General features: G+C 44.1%; 2 protein-coding genes across 5 annotated transcripts; one reads left to right on the top strand and one right to left on the bottom strand.

The window, feature by feature from the left end:
• Window positions 1-529: 529 nt before the first annotated feature.
• Window positions 530-13,939, bottom strand: LOC306927638 (uncharacterized protein). Of its 4 annotated transcripts, none has more exons than XM_079507440.1 (3): window positions 13,799-13,939; window positions 3,736-3,968; window positions 530-2,492 (listed from the first exon to the last, which is right to left on the bottom strand). In XM_079507440.1, the coding sequence occupies exon 3, from the start codon at window positions 2,420-2,422 to the stop codon at window positions 1,847-1,849; it is 576 nt and encodes a 191-aa protein (XP_079363566.1). In that variant the 5' UTR covers window positions 2,423-2,492; window positions 3,736-3,968; window positions 13,799-13,939; the 3' UTR covers window positions 530-1,846. The 4 variants fall into 4 exon arrangements, with proteins under 4 accessions (XP_079363566.1, XP_079363568.1, XP_079363569.1 ...); XM_079507442.1 differs by lacking the exon at window positions 13,799-13,939 and adding an exon at window positions 6,309-6,348; XM_079507443.1 differs by lacking the exon at window positions 13,799-13,939 and adding an exon at window positions 5,295-5,363 and having other exon boundaries at window positions 3,736-3,964.
• Window positions 10,886-16,513, top strand: LOC306927640 (cornifelin homolog B-like). Its single transcript, XM_079507445.1, has 4 exons — window positions 10,886-10,918; window positions 13,501-13,612; window positions 13,823-13,977; window positions 15,555-16,513. Exons 2-4 carry the CDS (start codon window positions 13,507-13,509, stop codon window positions 15,675-15,677), a joined length of 384 nt encoding a protein of 127 aa, XP_079363571.1. The 5' UTR covers window positions 10,886-10,918; window positions 13,501-13,506; the 3' UTR covers window positions 15,678-16,513.
• Window positions 16,514-20,899: the final 4,386 nt, after the last annotated feature.

Genomic DNA, 20,899 nt, shown 5'->3' with positions numbered 1-20,899 from the left:
TTTGAGGGCATCTAGACCAGCATTATGTGCTATGTTGGTGTAAAGACTTGTAACGTCTAAAGTAAGTAGCCAAGTATCAACATGTAGATCAGAGATATCAGAGATTTTGTTTAAGAAATCTGTCGAATCCTTAATATAAGAAGGTAACTCATGAACCAAAGGCTTAATGAAAAAATCCACATATTCAGACAAAGGTGAGGATAGAGAATTAATTTGTGCCACAATAGGGCGTCCAGGTGGATCAATCATGGATTTGTGGATTTTTGGCAATGTATAAAACACAGGTCTAATAGGATATTGGCAATAAAGGAAATTAAATTCAGATTTAGAAATGAAACCATTGTTTTTTGCATCATCCAAGTAGGAAAAAATCTCACTTTGAAATGACAACGTTGGATCACCCTTTAATTTTTTGTAAAACTTTTCATTAGCCAACTGAGACAATATTTCTTGACGGTATTTATGAGTATCTTGGACCACTAGGCCACCCCCCTTATCAGCTGGCTTCAAAACCAAATCTTTGTCCTCAAATAGTTCAGAGAGAGCTTTTTTCTCCCCAAAGGACAGGTTACTAGGCACCAGAAAGGGTTGTTCAATGACCTTAAAAACATCCTGTTCAAAGACTGAGCTAGAGTTTCTCTAAATTATCAAGAGATGATGGTGGCCAATGTGCTCAAAGAAACCCTTTATGTAAGTCAAATTAACTGAACACACAGTACATGATCGAGGCGCTGCGACATATTAACTGAAAATATTATTAAATGTAGCTAATAGGAGGAGAGGGAAAAATAATAAATGATTATGTAAAAAAAGGTAAAGATTATGTAAAAAATCACACCTGTGTGAAGTGAGGGGTGCTCTTATCATCATACATCATCATGACAGACATTAAAAGCTGTAGGCTATATAGGAATAAAATAAATGGACGCAAAATATTACATTGAAATGAAGAATGTAGCCTACATCTAAAGTTGAGTTCAACACTTTTCATCAAAAAATTTAAAGAAAGAAAGAAAGAAAGAAAGAAAGAGGACTATCATTGTCCTGCCCAGAACAAAGTGCTGTTTATCCCACTGAAGCACACTCATGTCATAGTGAGTTACACTACATGGCTAAAACATGACTTGTTGATTGTTTTTAACATTCATTTGAAAAGTCATTGCATTTCTTCATTCAATGTAGCTACAGTAACACGTCTTTGTCAGCAGGTGTCGCCAGAGTACAGTGTACGGTATGTTAACATTCATTCAGTGGTGGAAAGACATTTACTCAAGTAGGCTAGTGTGCATTTTAGACAATAAGCCTATCTCACAGAATTTCCCCGCCCCCTTAATACGCCCCCTTTCGGGGTTAGTGGTGATAGCGTGACGTCACTCCATAGACGCTACATGTTAACGGAGGTAATTTAAGAAGTCTACAACTTTTGTTTTCTCAAGGTAAGGTTTGTTCTATCTGTTCGAGCTGATTTACCATCTTGTTTGCTTCATAATAATATTGGTCTGTCACATTTTTACATTAGAAAATGTACTTAGATTCTCCAGAGAAAAAAACGTGTAAATGCTAATGTTAATGACACCACTATTTACCGGAAGTGGGCGTGAAAAGCGGGCTGTGAGATAGGCCTATTATAAATGCTCAATAGCCTAGTACTGCATAATAGGCAAATTAGGTACCGGAACATGTTTTTCACTCCACGCCACGACTGCTCAACTACACTATTACAAAATGCATTAACCAATTAAGCCCTGTCATGTACGTTGTCCATTTGAAAATAGTCTGTCTGTCTGTCCGTCCGTCCGTCTGTCTATCTATCTGGGGGGGGGTGTTTGGGAGGGTCCTTGTCAGTTCAGGACCCTCCCTCAGCTATGGCTGGTAACATGGACCCCCTCCATCGCCTGGCCTGTCTCCATGTCCTCCGGCAGCTGGACACGCAGACAGACACCACGGCCGTCGGTCTGTCTGCACTCGTCTGCCTCTCGCTAGCTGTCTGTCTGCCTAAACCGCTCTGTCTGCCTCTGTCTGTCACCTGGTCGGCTAGCATCGGCGCACCCGTCTGAGCGACTTTGACCGCAAGGCCAGCAGGAGGAGGAACCCTGCTGGCGTCTGTCCCTCTATCGACCCGTCCCGTCTCTCTCTCTCTCCCGCACGGGCCTCTTTCCCCGCCGGCCGTCTGCCTGCACCTCTCCCTCCCGCCTGCAGAGGTGCTCTCCCTGCGGCACTGCAGCCGCAGGGCGTGCGCGAGCGCGCTGCCGACGGCGGAAGGGCCGCGGGAGGCCGGGGGCTGAGCCTCCCGGGAGGCGTCCATCCTGACTCCTCCTCCTCGCCGTGCGAGCCTGGCGGCCGTCAGCAGGGAGTCTGATGATGCTGGACCGCGCTGCGCCTCCGGTGGCTCGGGGGTGCTACTGCCCGCGTCAGAGGTCATAGTGTCTGTGGCGTTCCTCTTCAGCTCCTATAGCGATGCTTGGTGATTTCGTCTGGCTGTCCCGGGTCACCTGCCACAGTAGAGTGAGTGTATAGAGAGTATGATTTTGCCATCAGGACACGCCCCCCTCATCTAGACTGAGTGGCAAAAGATTGAGCAGCATGGAGTGTTGGAGTTTGGAAGCGCTCGTTGGAAATCACTCAACCGTCCTGTTTCTAAATGTCACATAATGCAGGAGGCAGCAAAATGTTGTGTTATTGAAAACAAGCACTTCCAAACTCTGACACTTAGAAAAATAATCAAATGCAGGGTATTTCTTGACAGAAATGGTGGATTTTTATGAAACAAAAACTTTGCAGATAGAAAGAGGATAATTCAAGCTTTTCGTACAGCTGCAATGTTGATGAGTTTAACATTGTTTAATGCAATCAGACGACTTTTCTGTTTGGATGAATGGGCTGTCAAGGCCAGAAAGTAGTTTTTTGCCACTCAGTGGGCATTCCCGCATAACTTCCAGGTACGATGATGTCACGCGCATACCCTCTATACATGTCAGAGATGGTGACTCGAATCGCACTCGGGTCGCCACAAATGCGACTCTAGACTCGACTCGGACTCGCCCCTCAAAGACTCCAGACTCGACTCGGACTTGAGCTCAATGACTCTCAATGACTCGTAGACAAGCGCAGAGTCATACTTTTTTGACCCATTAATTAATGTATTCAGAAAAATGCACATAAAGTGCACAAAGACACCGTCTGCACTTGCAAATTGCAGTATACAAACTTTATTAATTAATTAATGAAATGCCTGGAACAAATCATATCGCATCCCTTTCCTTTCCCCTCCCGCATCGCAATTTCGCAAATGAACCTCAGGTGCGCGGAGCTCAGCTGATTTCCTATGCACGGTGGAGCCAATTTCATCATAACATTTAAAGATTAAAACGGCAAAAGCAAACAAACACTTTTGGAGACATGCACTACTTGGACGTATCATAACTCCGTTACTTCAGTGGAAACTAAATGGAGATCTAGAGCCATTTAGGATATTCACTCCTGTCCTTAAAATGAGAACCAGAAGGTTGGAACTTTACCATCCAATGTTAGTAGGCCTAGTACATTGTGCTTTCCTGAAACTGCACTGAACACAGCTGCGCGATTGATAGGCTGCTATAGACTCGACTCGGACTCGAGCTCCGAGACTCGCGGGCATCTCTGGTTTATACATGTATTAACATTCTCCACCATACAGACTGTATACGTTATGTTGTATTAACATACAGATTGTATATAAAAACAGATCTCTATTACCTGGCTTTGTGTGCAGAGCTGAGCGTCGGTTGGAGAGCCGGTGTGCAGCTGCTGGCACACGTCTGGGGGACACTCTGGGGCTCTGTGACGCTCCACTGGGTCAACGGGGGGACGAGGGGGGCTCTGTGACGCTCCTCTGGGTCAACGGGGGGGCGAGGGGGGCGCTGGTGTACGTTGCCGACCTGGTTCATATCATGGACCAGCTCCTTCTGTGTAACGGTGGGCAGAACTGTCTACAAAAAGCAAGACGGACGCACGCCCAGAGAGAGAGAGAGAGAGAGAGAGAGAGAGAGAGTTTCACTGGGTCATCATGATTTAAAGGTTCAAGTTCAACTGCCTGGGTCAGAGGTCAGTGGATAGCGTATACTCTAGAGAGTACAGGTTAGGTTGAGTTCACATTCCTCCGACCCACATTTCACAGACAGACAGACAGACAGACAGACAGACAGACAGACAGACAGACAGATAGATAGATAGATAGATAGAACACACACACACACACACACACACACACGCACACGCACACGCACACGCACACACACACACACACACACACACACGTGCACTTTGGTTGTTTGCCGGAGCAAAGATTAGCCTAATTTCTGTTCTAAAACTCTCACAATGGCCTGCCCTAGTTGGCTCGCCCTCAGCCGCTGGAAGCCGCCCAAGACAACATGTGTGGACAATAAGACAAAGAACATCATAAATCCATACCATGTGTTCCTGGAAGGCAGTGTGGGAGCCAGTTAAAAGTTGATTATTTGGGGGGGGGGGGGGGGGACTACTCTCTCACACACTGACAGAGATAGAGAGAGAGTGTGTGAGTTCACGTTTTTTAGGTCAAGGTTCAAGTTCATCTATCTGGGTCAGAGGTGAAAGGAAAGCGGCTCGACCGCTTCATAAGCTTCCATGTGGCTCACATATTCACTCTCCATACATTCTCACTGTCATATTTCTATATGCGTACAGTCACACTGTCATATTTCTAGGTATTCACTCTATAGGTACATTCATTCTTACCACACATGGAAAGAATGAATGCATTAAGTCAGTGGTTCTCAACATGCTGGTCCTTGAGGGGGTTCAAGGTGGTTCCCCAGCTAAATGAGAGTTGGCAACCAAATGGACCCTTATACTGTAGATCTTTCATTCTGGAGAGCGTAAAATAAATCCTTTACAGGTCCATAACTCTCAAGAGTTCATTATTTATTGCTAAACATCTGCATTACTTAATTTAGAAGAAGTCTACGCAATGAGAGAATGTCGAAGAATTGTTATTTTTGATGAACGTTTGCCTGTTGTCTCTCCTATTGTGCCAACATCAATATGGCCTATGGAATTGTGGACAAACGACAATACATACATTGTCGTTGTATCCAACGACAATACATTATTAAAATATAGGTCTGAGAGGCTATACATCTCATCAAATGATATGGTCCGTGGCTCAACTGCAGAATAAATAATGGACCTTGATATGAAAGAGGGCTGGAAAACCACTGCATTAAGTTACAAACACGGCAGAAACATGTTGTGGCACAGAGAAGCAGTAAACATACCTGAGTTTATAAGGCTCCCTCGACTCTTCACGCATTCCACGTCTCCCCTCTTCTCACCACTGCTTCCTTCTTTCCTCTCCTCTACTATTCTCTTCTCTTCTCTTTAGTATGTATGACTAGCTAAACCCCGCCCCCCCCCCCCCCCCCCCCTCTCTCTCTCTCTCTCGCTCTCTCTCTCTCTGGGAGGGGGGGGGGGGGGGCTGAAGTATTCCTTTAAACTCTAGACTATTCTTGAAACCGGTTTCCTGCACAAGTGATGGCATTTTTACCATTGAGCTAATTACCTATTTGATCCCTGATGTCATAGTAAATGCGACCAGCTGTCACAATTCTGTCCATTCAAACTCTAGACGGGCCTGCCCCAAAGTTATTAGTGCGGAAACTAGGGTTCTCAACAGGCCCGAAAAGTAAGGCTCGGCCCTACCTGGGCCCTCATCAAACCCTGTACATTCAAGACACTGCCCCCGCTACCACCCTTAGATCTCCATATATGGAGCTGACCTGTTCTGACATTCCATATGTTGATCTGACCTCATCGCACCCCATGTACACTCAAGACACGCTCCATATATGGCCAGTGCACGCGACCTCAGGTGTCTTACTGGTGGTATGTAGGTGAAGTATCTAGGTTAAGATGAATATGAGATAACAGTCATTATTTGCTTGGCCTTCAGGTGCATGTGGTTCATTCAGTAGAGTTCAGTTCATGTCAGTAAGGTGCATGTGGTTCTCACGCATGTGCAGGAGAACACAGCGACCCTGTTTGCTGTGATCAATGATTTACCAACTGGTTCAGTGAGGTTACTCGCTCCCGTGTGTGTGTGTGTGTGTGTGTGTGTGTGTGTGTGTGTGTGTGTGTGTGTGTGTGTGTGTGTGTGTGTGTGTGTGTGTGTGTGTGTGTGTGTGTGTGTGTGTGTGTGTGTGTGTGTGTGTGTGTGTGTGTGTGCGTGCGAGAGAGTGACAGACAGACAGACTGACTGACTGACTGACTGACTGACTGACAGACAGACCTACCTCATGTGCTGGTTTCCTATGGTCATGGTTCCACTGTGGTGGGGAGGGGAGGAGAGGAGAGGAGAGGAGAGGAGAGGAGAGGAGAGGAGAGGAGAGGAGAGGAGAGGAGAGGAGAGGAGAGGAGAGGAGAGGAGAGGAGAGGAGAGGAGGTTTCCTCTGAGGTACCAAATGGACAATTACAGTTAACTCTGAGGTAGTGCAAATGGAACCAATTTTATTTTATTTTATGTTGATGAATGTTGACGTGTTACTGAAAATGCCTGATTGAGTGTCTGTCATTGCCCTCTACTGGCACCATTGGTGTACTGCTGCTATACTGTATAATCCCTAGGGGATTGCTATTAAAGCGTTACTTATTCATAGTCTGGATTTTCGGTGGTGAGGTGACCACCGAACTACAACATGACGTCACAGAGCCGCGGTGAAGAGCAAACCACCGCCACCGCCCTTCTTTCTGTTTTTACTCACCACCGCTCAACGTTATTACAGCTCTGGTGGTCACCTCACCACCGGAGCGGTGGTCACCTCACCGAAAATCCAAACCATGAATAGGCCTTAAGGCTCATTCATAGTCTGGATTTTCAGTGGTGAGGTGACCACCGAACTACAACATGACGCCACGAGCCAGGTGAAAAACAAACCACCGCCACCGCCCCAGCCCTTCTCTCTGTTTTTACTCACCACCGCTCAACGTTATTTCAGCTCCGGTGGTCAGCTCACCACCGAAAGTCCATGCTAAGAATGAGCCTTAAGTCCTCCTGTAGAAAGCTGTTGACGCTGTGCTATATGACTGTGCTATATGACATGATACACAGAGAGAGAGAGAGAGAGAGAGAGAGAGAGAGAGAGAGAGAGAGAGAGAGAGAGAGAGAGAGAGAGCTGTCATATTGTTTAATGTCAACAATATGAGCAGTGGGTGCAGCTGGTAGTTGGCATGCTGCCGCCTTTGTTCAGTGAGAGAGAGAGGGCAGCAGGGCGAGACAGTGTGACGGTCTGTCTCCTGCTGTTACAGTGGACTTAGTTTCTATTGGACCATTGCCAATGTTTCAATTCAATTCAATTCAATTCAATTGGGCTTTATTGGCCTGGGAAAACATACATTTGCATTGCAAAAGCAAAAGTGGAACAACACAATCGAACCAAAACAATGTTTGCACGATTAAATTGTGCGTTTGCTGTCAGAAATAGTTACCAGTATATACTGTACACTGTCTCCTGCTGTTAGCTGTTTTATGTTCATGTGTGACACATAAAGAAGGAAGGAACAACATGGATACTGCAAAAATCTATTACAACAGCTGAGAATTATATGTGCAGCTGGCGAAACGTGCAAATCTACCTAGTGTGGTCACAGCCCCCGTGAACTGTAGGGTTCAACTGGTTAACCCAGTGGTTTTCAACCAGTGGTCCGGGGAGGTCATTGAGGAGGTCATTGGGGAGGTCATTGGGGAGGTCATTGGGGAGGTCATTGAGGAGGTCATTGGGGAGGTCATTGAGGAGGTCATTGGGGAGGTCATTGAAGAGGTCATTGAGGAGGTCATTGAGGAGGTCATTGGGGAGGTCATTGAGGAGGTCATTGGGGAGGTCATTGAGGAGGTCATTGGGGAGGTCATTGAGGAGGTCATTGGGGAGCTCATTGAGGAGGTTCCAGGTGCATGGTCTCCAGCTAAATTATGCAGAGTTGGTAACCAAATGGACCATTATTAGATCTTTAACTCTTAGCGCTCTTAGAGCGTAAAATGTTAATGTTATTGTTAAGCATTACTTAATTTAATACAAGAAGTCTACACAATCTATAGACCAGGGGTGGGCAACTTTGACAATGGAGAGGGCCACTATATTTCCACACTCACTTGCAGAGGGGCCACATTGCATACAGGTCGGAGCAAAAATAGCCGATCTACAAGCTCAAAACGCGTCGCACTGCGACGCATTTTGAGCTTGTAGATTGGCTATTTTTGCTATATTTGAATTGAAATCCTGAATAATGTTTTGCTATTTCTGAATTGGAATCCTGAAAAGTGCAGGACTGTGCAAACACAGCAGAAAGATTTGTGAACTGACAAAAGAAGGTTTAGCCAATGGAATACAACCACCCTAAGGACTACTATCTGTACCAAATAGACCGCTAGACCTACTGCACATGTAAACAGAGCTGCTACCTTTAAACACTCTGCTATTTAAATATTATTGAGGAAAATATGCTGCTATTTGTCCCAAAGTGACTGCAAAAAAGAATATGCTGCTATTTGTTTCAAAATGTATATAACTAGAATTTCGCCGCCCTTTGGGCGGCGAATCCTAGTTCCGTGGGCAGCGCAATGGGAAGAAGGAAATAGCGGGATTTGACAGACTCCACTCCAGTATTGTGCCCTTGACATGTAGTAACGGATGGGTATTATTATTATTTGTTGTATTTTCACATCAAAGGAAATTAATGTAAATGAAAATAAGCAGACATGAAACTGCTGTTTACTGTTTTTGTTTGCTTACAATAAATTACTGTTTTTGGAAACCAAAAGCTGTAGAGAATGGAGCAGAACATACTGTAGTATATTTTTTGGGGGACCTTGACTGCATTATAGTAGGGCTACATTATTTTGGATTGCGGATTGCAGTGACCCCACATTGTTTGTTCGGGAACAATATTTGTAGTTACAATGAGGGCTACATGAGCCGAAGGGAGAGAAACACTTCGCCTCTCTCCAGTCCGTGCATATGGTGCTGGTACGGATCACATCGCTGACTGACATAAACACACCGTTACAATTCAGAGGCACTTCAATAAGAAAACTCAACTAATAACGCTTGTGTGTGTTAATCTGCCCGATGCTGACGTTAGTATATAATGTTTAGATTGTTTTCCTGGCTGAATAACAACGGATCGCATCGCTGACTGACATAAACACTCCAATTCAGAGTCACCCCGCACGCACACACACACAGAATCCATGCGCCTCGGTGCGTCGCAGTTGTCATGTTTCCATGAATTAAACGGGTCGCGCAATTGTCGTGTTTACATTAATGAAACTGGTGGTGCAATTGTCGTGTTTGCATGAAGTAAAGGGTGTATTTATGTAATCGCGCCGCTGTCCATCCAAGTCCGAATCAGTGTGTGTGTGTCTGTGTGGGACTGTGTGTGTTGTGGAAGACGGGGAACAATGTTGCCAGGGTCGTGAATTGTAAGCGAGTTGTAGTGTGTGTAAGTAGCGTGGTGAAAGGCTTTGTTTCTGGGTCTGTTTGCTTGTTTCTGGGCCTGTTTTGATAGACCTGGCAACAGTGGCCCGTGTGTGTGTGTGTGTGTGTGTGTAGTGTTGTGTTCGTGTTGTTCTTCTAATGTGTGTGTGTGTGTAGCGTGTAACTTCCGGTGTTGCAGAAACATAAAAGCTCTCGTGGGTCACGTGGTTGGCTTTGAGCAAATGGGAGAGGGGATGTAGTGTTGCCAGGTCCGCGTATTGTAAGCGAGTGGTAGTGTGTGTAAGTAGCGTGTTGAATGGCATTGTTTCTGTGCTTGTTGTCATAGACGTGGCAACAAATTAGGCGGGGGTGTCGGTGCTTGTGGCGTGTTTGTGTTTATTATTGATATTGATGTTGTTTGTGAGTGTGGACGGGAGCCGGCTGTAGTGGCAGTGCGATGACAATTTTTACGCGGATGGTGTTCAGTGTGGGCGTGCTGCGCGACATGAGGAGATAGCCGTGGATCGACGCGGAGGGTAAGTCTGTGACGTGTTAGTGTGTTTAGTGGGTTATTGCAGTGTGTGTTGCAGTGTGTCAGACACTCTTGGAGTGACGTAGTAGCTGGTGGCTTTTGTTCCTGGGTTGGGAACAGCGTTTTGGGCACACCTTTTCAATTGTATAATAGATGATGCAATGTGACATAGCTCTGTTTACAAAGATGCTGTACCCCCTCCAACTGTATATACTCCCCCTTTTCAACAGTTCTTATAGAGGGTATGGCGTGACATCATCATCAAACCAGGAAGTTATGCAGGAACGCCTACTGAGTGTCAAAAAACTACTTTCTGGCCTTGACAGCCCATACATCCACACAGAAAAGTCATATCTGATTGCATTAAACAACATTAAACTATGTTAAACTCACTTTGCCTGTTGCTTTGCCACTCGATTTGCCACTCGATGTGCCATTCACTTTAAGCATGCGCATACTCTCTATTGTATTTTGACACTTGCTTTGGCAATGTAAACGTATATGTTTTCTTTTCTCATGCCAATGAAGCTCCTTTGAATTGAATTGACATGTAGTCCGAATAGGGGAGCGTCACACGAGGCTGTGCTCATGTCACTGCAGCCTCGCCTTATTTTCTTTTCTGTCGTGGGGTGTTTTAATGAATAACATGTAATAATCCCAACGTGACTGACTTCAGGACTAACTGGTCGGGCTGGCTCAGGCGAAGAAGGTGCATTCTTCCATAAACTCTGTCTCAAAGAACATAATCGTCAAGCACATAATTGTAGTTCATCAGGTGATGTACAGTAGAATCTATCTAGAAGAAGATAGAACTATCTCTCACTCCCCCCTCATCTCTCTCTCTCTCTCTCTCTCTCTCTCTCTCTCTCACACGCACACGCGCATATAGCCGCTCACGCAGGTAAGATCACCCGCATGTCTACTTGTCTAGTAAACTTAATGAATGCTCATAATAGCCTCATAGTTATTTTTCTTCCCTTTTCTGACATTCTGCCATAATGCACTTAGTTGTATTACTTTGTATAGCCTAATTGTAATGATGTATTATCACACGGTTGGATTTGTGTTTGGGGGATTTGGGGGTGCTTTTGATATCCACCCTCTGTACATTTTTATTTTATTTTTTTATATCCCTGCTTCTGGTCAATTGAATGACTGAATTAAACGTATTTCCTTTTGGAAATTATGTTTGATATATTTGTTTGATAAGAGCCAATTGTAACAGTACACTGCACTGTTTACACACACATTAACCCTGGCATCCATATTTTGGGCAAATTTGAATTGGCAAAATATATAGACTGTTTTTGTATTACTGAAAGATGTACAAGCTCACATATTTATGGAGCCCCTGAGTGGCCATGGTAAGAAAAATAAATGATCTCGTCCGGACGAGATATTATCTTGTCCGGACGAGATAATATCTTGTCCGGACGAGATAACATCTTGTCCGGACGAGATAACATCTTGTCCGGACGAGATAATATCTTGTCCGGACGAGATAACATCTTGTCCGGACGAGATAACATCTTGTCCGGACGAGATAACATCTTGTCCGGACGAGATAACATCTTGTCCGATTTATTTTTCTTACCATGACTCCGTACATATTGGATATTGTTTTGCAATGTTTCACAAAGAAGTATCTTTAGGCAGAGTACTGTGTAAGGCTCATGTGGTTAAGGTTGATTGATAGATTGTTGGATTGATTGAACATTTTATTCACAGTATGTAGAATGGGTACAAAACTGCTACGTGGATAAAACCTGAAGACTTGTTGTACAGCAGGGTCCTCAAAATGGATGCATGGATTGATACAAATCAAACCCTGTGTATTCACTCATGTGCCTCAGAATCAAAATCATCTTTGTTGTCACATCACAGGTTTACGTGTGGCTGAAATTATTTTTTGTGCACACATTCCCCCCACTATTCACAATCAAGGTCCACACCACCAAATAAAGAAGTTTAACAACATCTATTAATGAAAAGAAGAATGCATGAAACGATTAACGGAACGTGAGGAACCAAGGAAGTCTCAAGACGCCCGGAAGTATAGACGAATTCAGAAACGGGTCTCATGGTCGCAGCTTACGTATTTCCTGTAGGCGGACTCGACATAGCTGTTTAAACCCTCACCAGGCGCACCTCTTCTACTACAGTGAACAGAGTGACTGATGTTAGTCTGCCTCAAACGTTACTCTTTTACCTGCTTTTTACTAACACTAACATTACAAAGATGCCCAGAACATCGAGATGAACCTGTTTCGTTTATGGCTGCTCCAACAGTAGTGGCAACATAAAAAATAAAAATAAAACGGAATGTCAAAATATCCACCACGGGGTCTGAGACCAGAGCCATTGAGTAATGGTTGAGACGAAGCAGTGAAAGGTCCTGAAAGATACATAACGTCAGTCTTACCCAATACCCAATCTTTCTGTTTTATGAACACATGGCTGCTGTACTTTATACATACATATACGCCTACAGGAAATACGTAAGCTACGACCATGAGACCCGTTTCTGAATTAGTCTAAGCCTTAGACTAAGGTGACATTCACACCAGAAAGCTTAGCTGCGATTAAAGCGAATCCTGCTGCGCATTGTCAGAAAGTGCACTTCGTTTGGCAGGTGTGAAGGCTCATTCGAATCCTAATGCGTATCAAAGAACCGCATTCTACTCCGAGCAAAAACAGGGGTTTCGCTTCGCTTCCAATCGCACTAGATTACGATTCGGTGCAGGTGTGAATGCAATCCGCAGTAAATAAAGGAAATGAAGCAAACAATGTGGCGGGTGAGGAGCTGAACACAGTTGGAGACGGAGAAGGCATATTTTACGCAGCGCAAAGATGTCCCGTTACCGTGGATAGACGTGGTCGAATGAGGAGACTGAAGCCCTGATCGAAATGAGGACGAGTGCATTAATCAATTGCTTAAGGAAACACATAAAAACACTGCAGTGTATTATAGCCTACAGAATATTCTGTCTGTCTGTCTGTCTGTGCGTGCCGTAAACATGGAGTGCTGTCACTGTGTGGGGAGTAGGGATTTTCATCTCGATAAACTTGTAAACATTTTGCGCTACTGTCTGTTAACAGTGCGTGGCTGCGTGCGGAGAGAGAGAGAGAGAGAGAGAGAGAGAGAGGGAGAGAGAGAGAGGGGGGGGGGGGGGGTCCAGTCCCAGACGGCACGACACATGCACATTATGAGTATAATTGTATCACCATATATTTCACTGTGTAGGCTAGTTTATGAATGGAACATATTGATAAAGGTCCCCCCTGCTGCGTTTCCAATTGCTGCGGATGACAGTGTGAAGGCAAACCGCAGCAAATTAAATATGCAAGAATCCCAACTACTCCGCCCATTCGCATTGAGTCTACCGAAGTATTAGGTGGGAATGTGACCTAAGAGTTATTTCCAAAATGCCTTCTGTGCATATATAGTATATCCTATAATATTGTAGTGTCTTGCGTGTTCAGATCAGGATGACCTCTAAGCTGGAGATAAAACAGCTTCAGCCGGTGCTGGAGTCCACAGAATCCAACGACTGGGGCTCTGGGATATGTGACTGCTGCGATGACATGGCTGACTGTAAGCTGCATACATTCATTATATCTACATTTATATTTATGTTTGATTGATTGATTGATTGATTGATTGATTGATTGATTGATTGATTGATTGGTTGATTGATTGATTTGTTGATTGAAGAGGATGCTACTACCATAGTATATGTATTTGTAGAAATATAGTAGTCAGATATTAGTTCATACATACCGTGCACTCACGTGATCCAACCAGGTTGTTTTGGGTTCTGGTGCTGTCCCTGCTACGCCTGCATCTTCACCAAGAGCTACGGACAGTGCCTTTGTCTCCCTCTGCTGGACATCTTTGGCTGTGTCCGTCCAATCTCCATGGCAATGAGAGTGTCCATGAGGCAACGCTATGGCATCAAGGTAAGTCTGTCTGTCTGTCTGTCTGTCTGTCTGTCTGTCGGTCGTTGGATATCACTCAATATAATGTGGGAGGCAGCAGGGTTGCTTTACTGAAAGTGAATTCTTCCAAACTCCAACACACCTGTGTGAAGTGAGTGGTGCATCTCCGTGTGGAGGTCCCCCTGGGGTCCCCGGAAGTTCCAGACCCACACGAACACGCCATGGCTGCTGTCCCGATTCCCGATTCCCGATTCCCGAGCCGCCTGGCGTCCGAAACGGTTGAGAAATGACAGCGTTACCGTGTGGGGGTCCCCAGGGGGTCACTCTACTGTACTGTACTGTAGGCTACAGTACTGTCACACCCGAAATCATCATATAAACAGTTAATATGTATGTGTGTGTCACTGTTGCTGAAAACCAACCAAACGGACAACCAACCAGGGACACACATTGCACCACTCAAACATAATCACCTGCAAGTAATTTCTTGACAGGAAGTAGCTCATAACATGGATTTTCATGAAACAAACACTTTGCAGATAGAACAAGGACAATTATACGACAGGTCGTTTCGAGGAAGCAATCTAAGCCATGCTTCAAACCAGCATCATGGAACGACTAATCAAAAAAAAAGAATTCAGCTGTTCTGTTCTCCCAGAGCGCAGCATACGTGGTGGCTAGGCTATAGCTATAGTTTCTTGGGACATTTGTGGTTGTGGTCTTGTGTTTCAGGGCACCATGTGCTGAGACTGTGTGTTGTGTTGTGTTGTGTTGCAGGGCACCATGTGTAGAGACTGTGTGGTGTGTTGTGTAGTGTTGCAGGGCACCATGTGTAGAGACTGTGTTGTGTTGTGTTGTGTTGTGTTGTGTTGTGTAGTGTTGCAGGGCACCATGTGTAGAGACTGTGTTGTGTTGTGTTGTGTTGTGTTGCAGGGCACCATGTGTAGAGACTGTGTGGTGTGTTGTGTAGTGTTGCAGGGCACCATGTGTAGAGACTGTGTTGTGTTGTGTTGTGTTGTGTAGTGTTGCAGGGCACCATGTGTAGAGACTGTGTTGTGTTGTGTTGTGTTGTGTTGTGTTGTGTTGTGTTGCAGGGCACCATGTGTAGAGACTGTGTGGTGTGTTGTGTTGCAGGGCACCATGTGTAGAGACTGTGTGGTGTGTTGTGTTGTGTTGTAGGGCACCATAAGGGACTGTGTGTTGTGTTGTGTTGTGTTGTGTTGCAGGGCACCATGTGTAGAGACTGTGTGGTGTGGTGTGTTGTGTTGTGTTGTGTTGCAGGGCACCATAAGGGACTGTGTGTTGTGTTGTGTTGTGTTGTGTTGTGTTGTGTTGTGTTGCAGGGCACCATAAGGGACTGTGTGTTGTGTTGTGTTGTGTTGTGTTGCAGGGCACCATAAGGGACTGTGTGTTGTGTTGTGTTGTGTTGTGTTGTGTTGTGTTGTGTTGTGTTGCAGGGCACCATAAGGGACTGTGTGTTGTGTTGTGTTGTGTTGCAGGGCACCATAAGGGACTGTGTGTTGTGTTGTGTTGTGTTGTGTTGTGTTGCAGGGCACCATAAGGGACTGTGTGTTGTGTTGTGTTGTGTTGTATTGCAGGGCACCATGTGCAGAGACTGTGTCTACACCTCGTGCTGCACGCCATGCTCCTGGTGCCAGATGAAGAGAGAGATGAAGAGACGACACATCCCCATCATCCTCGTCAGCTCCAAGAACGTCTGAGCGGCCGATCGAATGGAATCGCCACAAAATAACTACTCACTTTCCATCAATGGCTCCAGCCCGCGAAGCCTCGAATTCAACATTTGTGTTTGTCGCATTCCCGAGCCAATGATTCCAAACTATTGAATTAATCATATAAACCTTAAATCAACTCTCACGGTGTAATTAATAATGGTATTGCTCCTGTTAAGATCAGTGGTGCTGGCCTGGAAAGTAACTAAGTACATTTACTTAAGTACTGTACTTAAGTGACATTTTTTGGTATTTGTACTTTACTGGAGTATTTCCAATTTCCAATATTTTTACTTTGGCTTCTCTGAGGACAACAGCTACCAGTTTGAGCAGAGGCTCTGTTGTGTCTGCCACCCAATGCAACCCCTTTTCTTTTTGTTTCCTTTGATTTTCAGTTCTGTGAGTTTTTGTCTTTAGTCCTTTGAGTAAGTTGAGTTCTGTTTCTTTGGTTTATGTTAATTCTTAGTTTGTTCCTTTTGTAACCTTGTTTATTTGCTAATTATTTTATTTATATTTCTATATTTATATTATATATTGTATATCATTCTGTATATCCTTCTAAGTCAAAGCCCACTTCATTCTGTAAGGGTGTTTGGTAGGTTTTTGTTTGGTTTATCCAATTCCTTGTTTTCTCCTGTTTTTTGTTAGTCTTAGTTTAGTAAATTGTATTTTGGTTTGTTTCTTTTGGTTAGGTTGATGTTAGGGGGTTTTCTTTAGTTGTAGCAAGTTTTCTTAATGTAACCCTGCACCCCGAAGCCATTATGATGAAGATTGCCTCTGCTAAAACGAAAAGAGATAATCAAATCTAAAACTTATTTTGAAAAGCTGTCTACTCCATTATTATGTTATCCCCTCCCTTCCCTAGACAGGGGGTCGTAACAGGGGGTCTGAATCCCACAGACGAAAAACAGTCTAAGTCCACACTATTTATCCATACTCGTTTGACTTTGACTTTGAACCTGAGAAGTGAGAGATGGTCCAGAGGGAGTTGGAGAGAAAGGAGTTTTGTTTTGATCATTTTGTTCCACTTTAGCGATGTAAATGTAAGTTTGCTTACTTACTCATGAGTAAGATAATAAGGCTCCCTTGAATAGAAATTGAGAAAGAGGGGAGCAGGGAAAGTGCTGCTATGGAGGTGAATGGGGTGGAGGAGGTGGGATGCGAGAAGCCTGTAGGAAAGCGGCCTGTGTGCGACGCAGTCACGCAGCAAGACGGCTTCTTGTGAATGAATGTACTTTAACTTACTAATATTTATGTAATAAATTGTATTAATATACAGACGATACCTAACTCATGATGTATAGGTCAACGTGTATGCATCCATAGATTGGTAACCATTGCAATGAATGAATTGTATTCTACTTTATATAATATATGTGCTATAAGCTTTAAGCGTATTAATCACTATGGAGTGGTTTATGGTGTCGAAATGTAAAACATACCAAAAACCCAGTGTTTCCTGAACAAAAGCCACATTCCTTTGGTGCAAGAACATTACAGCTATCAATCATAAAATGAAACGTTCAAACCCATAGTCATAAGCTGTTCATATTGACTTGCATAATATGTCCACTAGAGGACGCCATTGTCTTCCGGACTGTTTCATGGCTGTATTCTCTGAAGGTGAAAGACAGCATAGAGCAAAAGTGTGTGTACAGTGTTGTATGTGTATATATATATATACACACACACACGTTATATATACAACGTTGCTGTCGGGAGGAAACCTCATAACTACATTTTTTTAGGTTTTTGATTTTGAAATCAGTGCTATTGAACGCCCTTTACGTCTGTGTTGTTTCGAAAATATTGAACCAATGGAAAGTATGAAAAGTGCTTTGGACAAAACCTCTCAACTCCATTGGACCCTCAAAATGTCTGCTAAAACAGCTAACTCCACCACCTCTCCCCCTCATGGAAGTAATTGACAATATATAAAGTTACAACACCAACTTTGATGAGGCTGTGTTGCTTTGTTTTAAAAATATAAGGTTTTCTTAATTTCCTGAAAAATGTATAGGCCTACATTTAATTTCCTGAAAAATGAACATTTTGGAGTTATGAGGTTTCCTCCCGACAGCAGAGATATATAGGCTATATATGGAACCATCTGCCTGTCTGGTATAGGCTGTACTGTATGGTAACACATATATAGGCCTACTTTATGCAATGCATCCATGTCTATAGAGCGTCGCAGTCCCGCTTCCTACCCTGGACCAGGAAATTAAACCCAATGCATTATTCTCATAGACATTTCTTAAAGTATTTATTTAAAGACGGTTACGCCGCGGACAAAGCCAACTCGAGTCGTGACAACTCATGACAACACAAACAATATTTTGGACCAAACAAATAATTAGAAAGAAGAAAAAAACGGCAGGTTACAACACTTTTTTTGTTTGTTTTTCTTCTTTGTAATTATTTGTTTGGTCCAAAATATTGGGTTTCATTTCCTGGTCCAGGGTAGGAGGCGGGACTGCGACGCTCTATAGGCCTAAAGCTTATTACTTGCGCAAGCAGAGCGTGCAAGTCATGTTTTCAGTCAGGTGCTACGATGCGCGTGTTTGGGGCCAGCACAAACGTTATGACGTCATATGCTGGCACCAAGCTGACCGTGCAGGTGTGTTTTTGTCTTGCTACGAAGCATATGTCCCATGACATGATGAAGATATGTACCAATGGCCCTTAGAATGCACGTGATATGATGTCATACGGACATACGGAAGCTGACCGTGCAGGTATGTTTTCCGTGAATCGTGATGAAGATTATGGCTTCAGAACATCCCACTCCACTGACACATGCCTTCTCTATTTGAGCGACCACATCAAACAAGAGGTGGACGCTGGCAAATACTGCGGCATGGTCATGCTGGACCTCCAAAAGGCTTTTGACACCGTGAACCACTCCATACTGGTTAACAAGCTAAAAGCAATTGGTTTCGATAGCACATCAGTGAGCTGGATGCAATCCTACCTGGAGGGGAGAGAACAGATGGTGGAAGTGAACGGAACACTGTCCCCCCCCCTCCCAGTGAGCTGTGGCGTTCCACAAGGAAGCATACTAGGGCCTCTACTGTTCCTAATATATGTAAACGACATGACTTCAGCCTGTGACTGCAACTTGTTCCTGTTCGCAGATGACTCAGCACTGCTGGTCTCGGACAGGGACAAACTGCAGGTTGAAAATGCCCTCAGCTCTGAACTCGGTAGAATCTGCACCTGGCTCGCTGATAACAAACTATCTTTACACCTGGGAAAAACTGAATCCATTCTCTTTGGCTCTATTAGTAATCTCAGCAAGGCAAATGGCTTCTTGGTTAGAGTGGGTGACAATGTTATCACACGTAAAGATGAAATTACCTACCTAGGTTCCATCCTGGAGGCTAATCTTTCCGGTGATAAAATGGCCACCAACGTAATCAAAAAAGTCAACCATAGAACAAGATTCCTCTACAGGATCTCCTCACTGGTCAACAAAAACACCTTGAAGACCTTAACAGGAGCCCTTGTACAGGGTTTCTTTGACTATGCATGCACCTCCTGGTACCACAGCACCTCAAAGGCCCTTAAAACCAGGCTCCAGACTTCCCAAAACAAACTGGTCAGGCTCCTACTTGATCTAGCCCCCCGAACCCACCTCACCCCTGCCCACTTCGACAGGCTGGAATGGCTTAGGGTCGACGACAGAGTACAGCAACTTGCAATGGGTCTGGTCCACAAGATTCGATACACCACCAAGATACCCATGTACCTGTCTAGATACTTCCTTAATGTTAACGAAGTCCACACCCACAACACCAGAGGGAGTGCAACGAACCATGTACAACCCAGATTCGGCACAAACAAGGGACTAAATTCTTTTCGCTCCTATGCCACCAAAATGTGGAACGCCCTACCAACTGTCATTAAGACATGCGAATCCCTTGACTCCTTCAAAACCGCTCTCAAAGGGCACCTACGGATGGCTGCAATTCGAAACTGGCCCCCGTAAAATCTGAATCCCCCCCCCGCCCCCCCCCCTTTTTTCCCCTCACTGTATATATTTCTTTTCCCTTTTTACCTCCTTTTTGATGAATTTCCTGTTCTGTCTATAGAAGTGTCTATTTGTACGTCTCTAAATGTTTTGATGATTTGAACATGGTGGACCCTGTTGGAAACAAGTGTAATGCTTAATTGGGTCGTCCACTCACAGTTAACAGCCTTTGTATTGAGTTTGTGCTTGAAATGTACTGTAATTCTGCAAACTGTTAATAAATTCTTCAATCAATCAATCAATCAATGTACCAATGCCACGGTATAATTGGTTGACGATGGTGACGTAATGATGATACGTTTCAGTGTCAAGTACATACGCATCAAACCACCCAGCCGATCACATTATACCACCAACCACTCAGAAAACTACATATACATACATATAGACATGTACACATATATGGACATATGAGCATATGACGTGAGGAATATATGTACCAATGCCAGGGTATAGTTGACGGTGACATAATGATTTTACCTTACTTAAAAATACTACTTTTTTTCCTTCAGAAGCAAGGTACGTACTAGCAAATAGGTAAATCTAATAATTCAATATGTGAGACTAAGATTTGAAAGTTTATAGCGGTCTACAGCACTTGCACGCTCTGCTTGCGCACTAGTAGGCCATTTATGGCCTACCTGTGTGCAACAAGCAAGTAGGCACTCGATAGAGTGCAGTTCTAGTTTCTAATATACTCGCACTGTATAATTACAATGATAAGAACTGGTAAAATACTCATAATGATTAATAACTAGAAAAAGTACTCATTGGAGGAGCACAGGTCTCCGCCCGGTCAGGTAGGTTATTGTGGCCTCCTGGTGGTATTTATTAACAACTCAACTCAAGCACAACTCAATACAAAACTGTTAACTGTGGACGACACCATAAACTTTATGGTAAACACTTTATTTGTAAACACTTGTTTACAATAGGCTCCACCCATGTTCAATTCATCATAACATTTAGAGACATACAAATAGCCAAAAACAGGAAAGGTAAAAAGGAAAAAAGAAAAAAACATATACAGTGAGGGGAAAAAGGGGTGGGTGGGGGATTTACGAGGGGCCAGTTTCGAAATGCAGCTGTCCGTAGGTGCCCTTTGAGAGCGGTTTTGAAGGAGTCAAGGGATTCGCATGTCTTAATGACTGTTGGTAGGGCATTCCACATTTTGGTG

The sequence above is a fragment of the Electrona antarctica genome (genome assembly GCF_951216825.1).
Source record: "Electrona antarctica genome assembly, chromosome: 8".
Classification (NCBI taxonomy): domain Eukaryota; kingdom Metazoa; phylum Chordata; class Actinopteri; order Myctophiformes; family Myctophidae; genus Electrona; species Electrona antarctica.
Note: the sequence above shows the minus strand (reverse complement) of the source record. Positions and strands in the feature narration are given on the sequence as shown.

Coding starts and splice junctions, on each gene's coding strand:
- LOC306927638 (XM_079507440.1), bottom strand. CDS start 2,422: ATGACCTCTGACGCGGGCAGTAGCACCCCCGAGCCACCGGAGGCGCAG.
- LOC306927640 (XM_079507445.1), top strand. CDS start 13,507: ATGACCTCTAAGCTGGAGATAAAACAGCTTCAGCCGGTGCTGGAGTCC. Junction 13,613..13,822: donor CTGCGATGACATGGCTGACT/GTAAGCTGCATA, acceptor TGATCCAACCAG/GTTGTTTTGGGTTCTGGTGC. Junction 13,978..15,554: donor GGCAACGCTATGGCATCAAG/GTAAGTCTGTCT, acceptor GTTGTATTGCAG/GGCACCATGTGCAGAGACTG.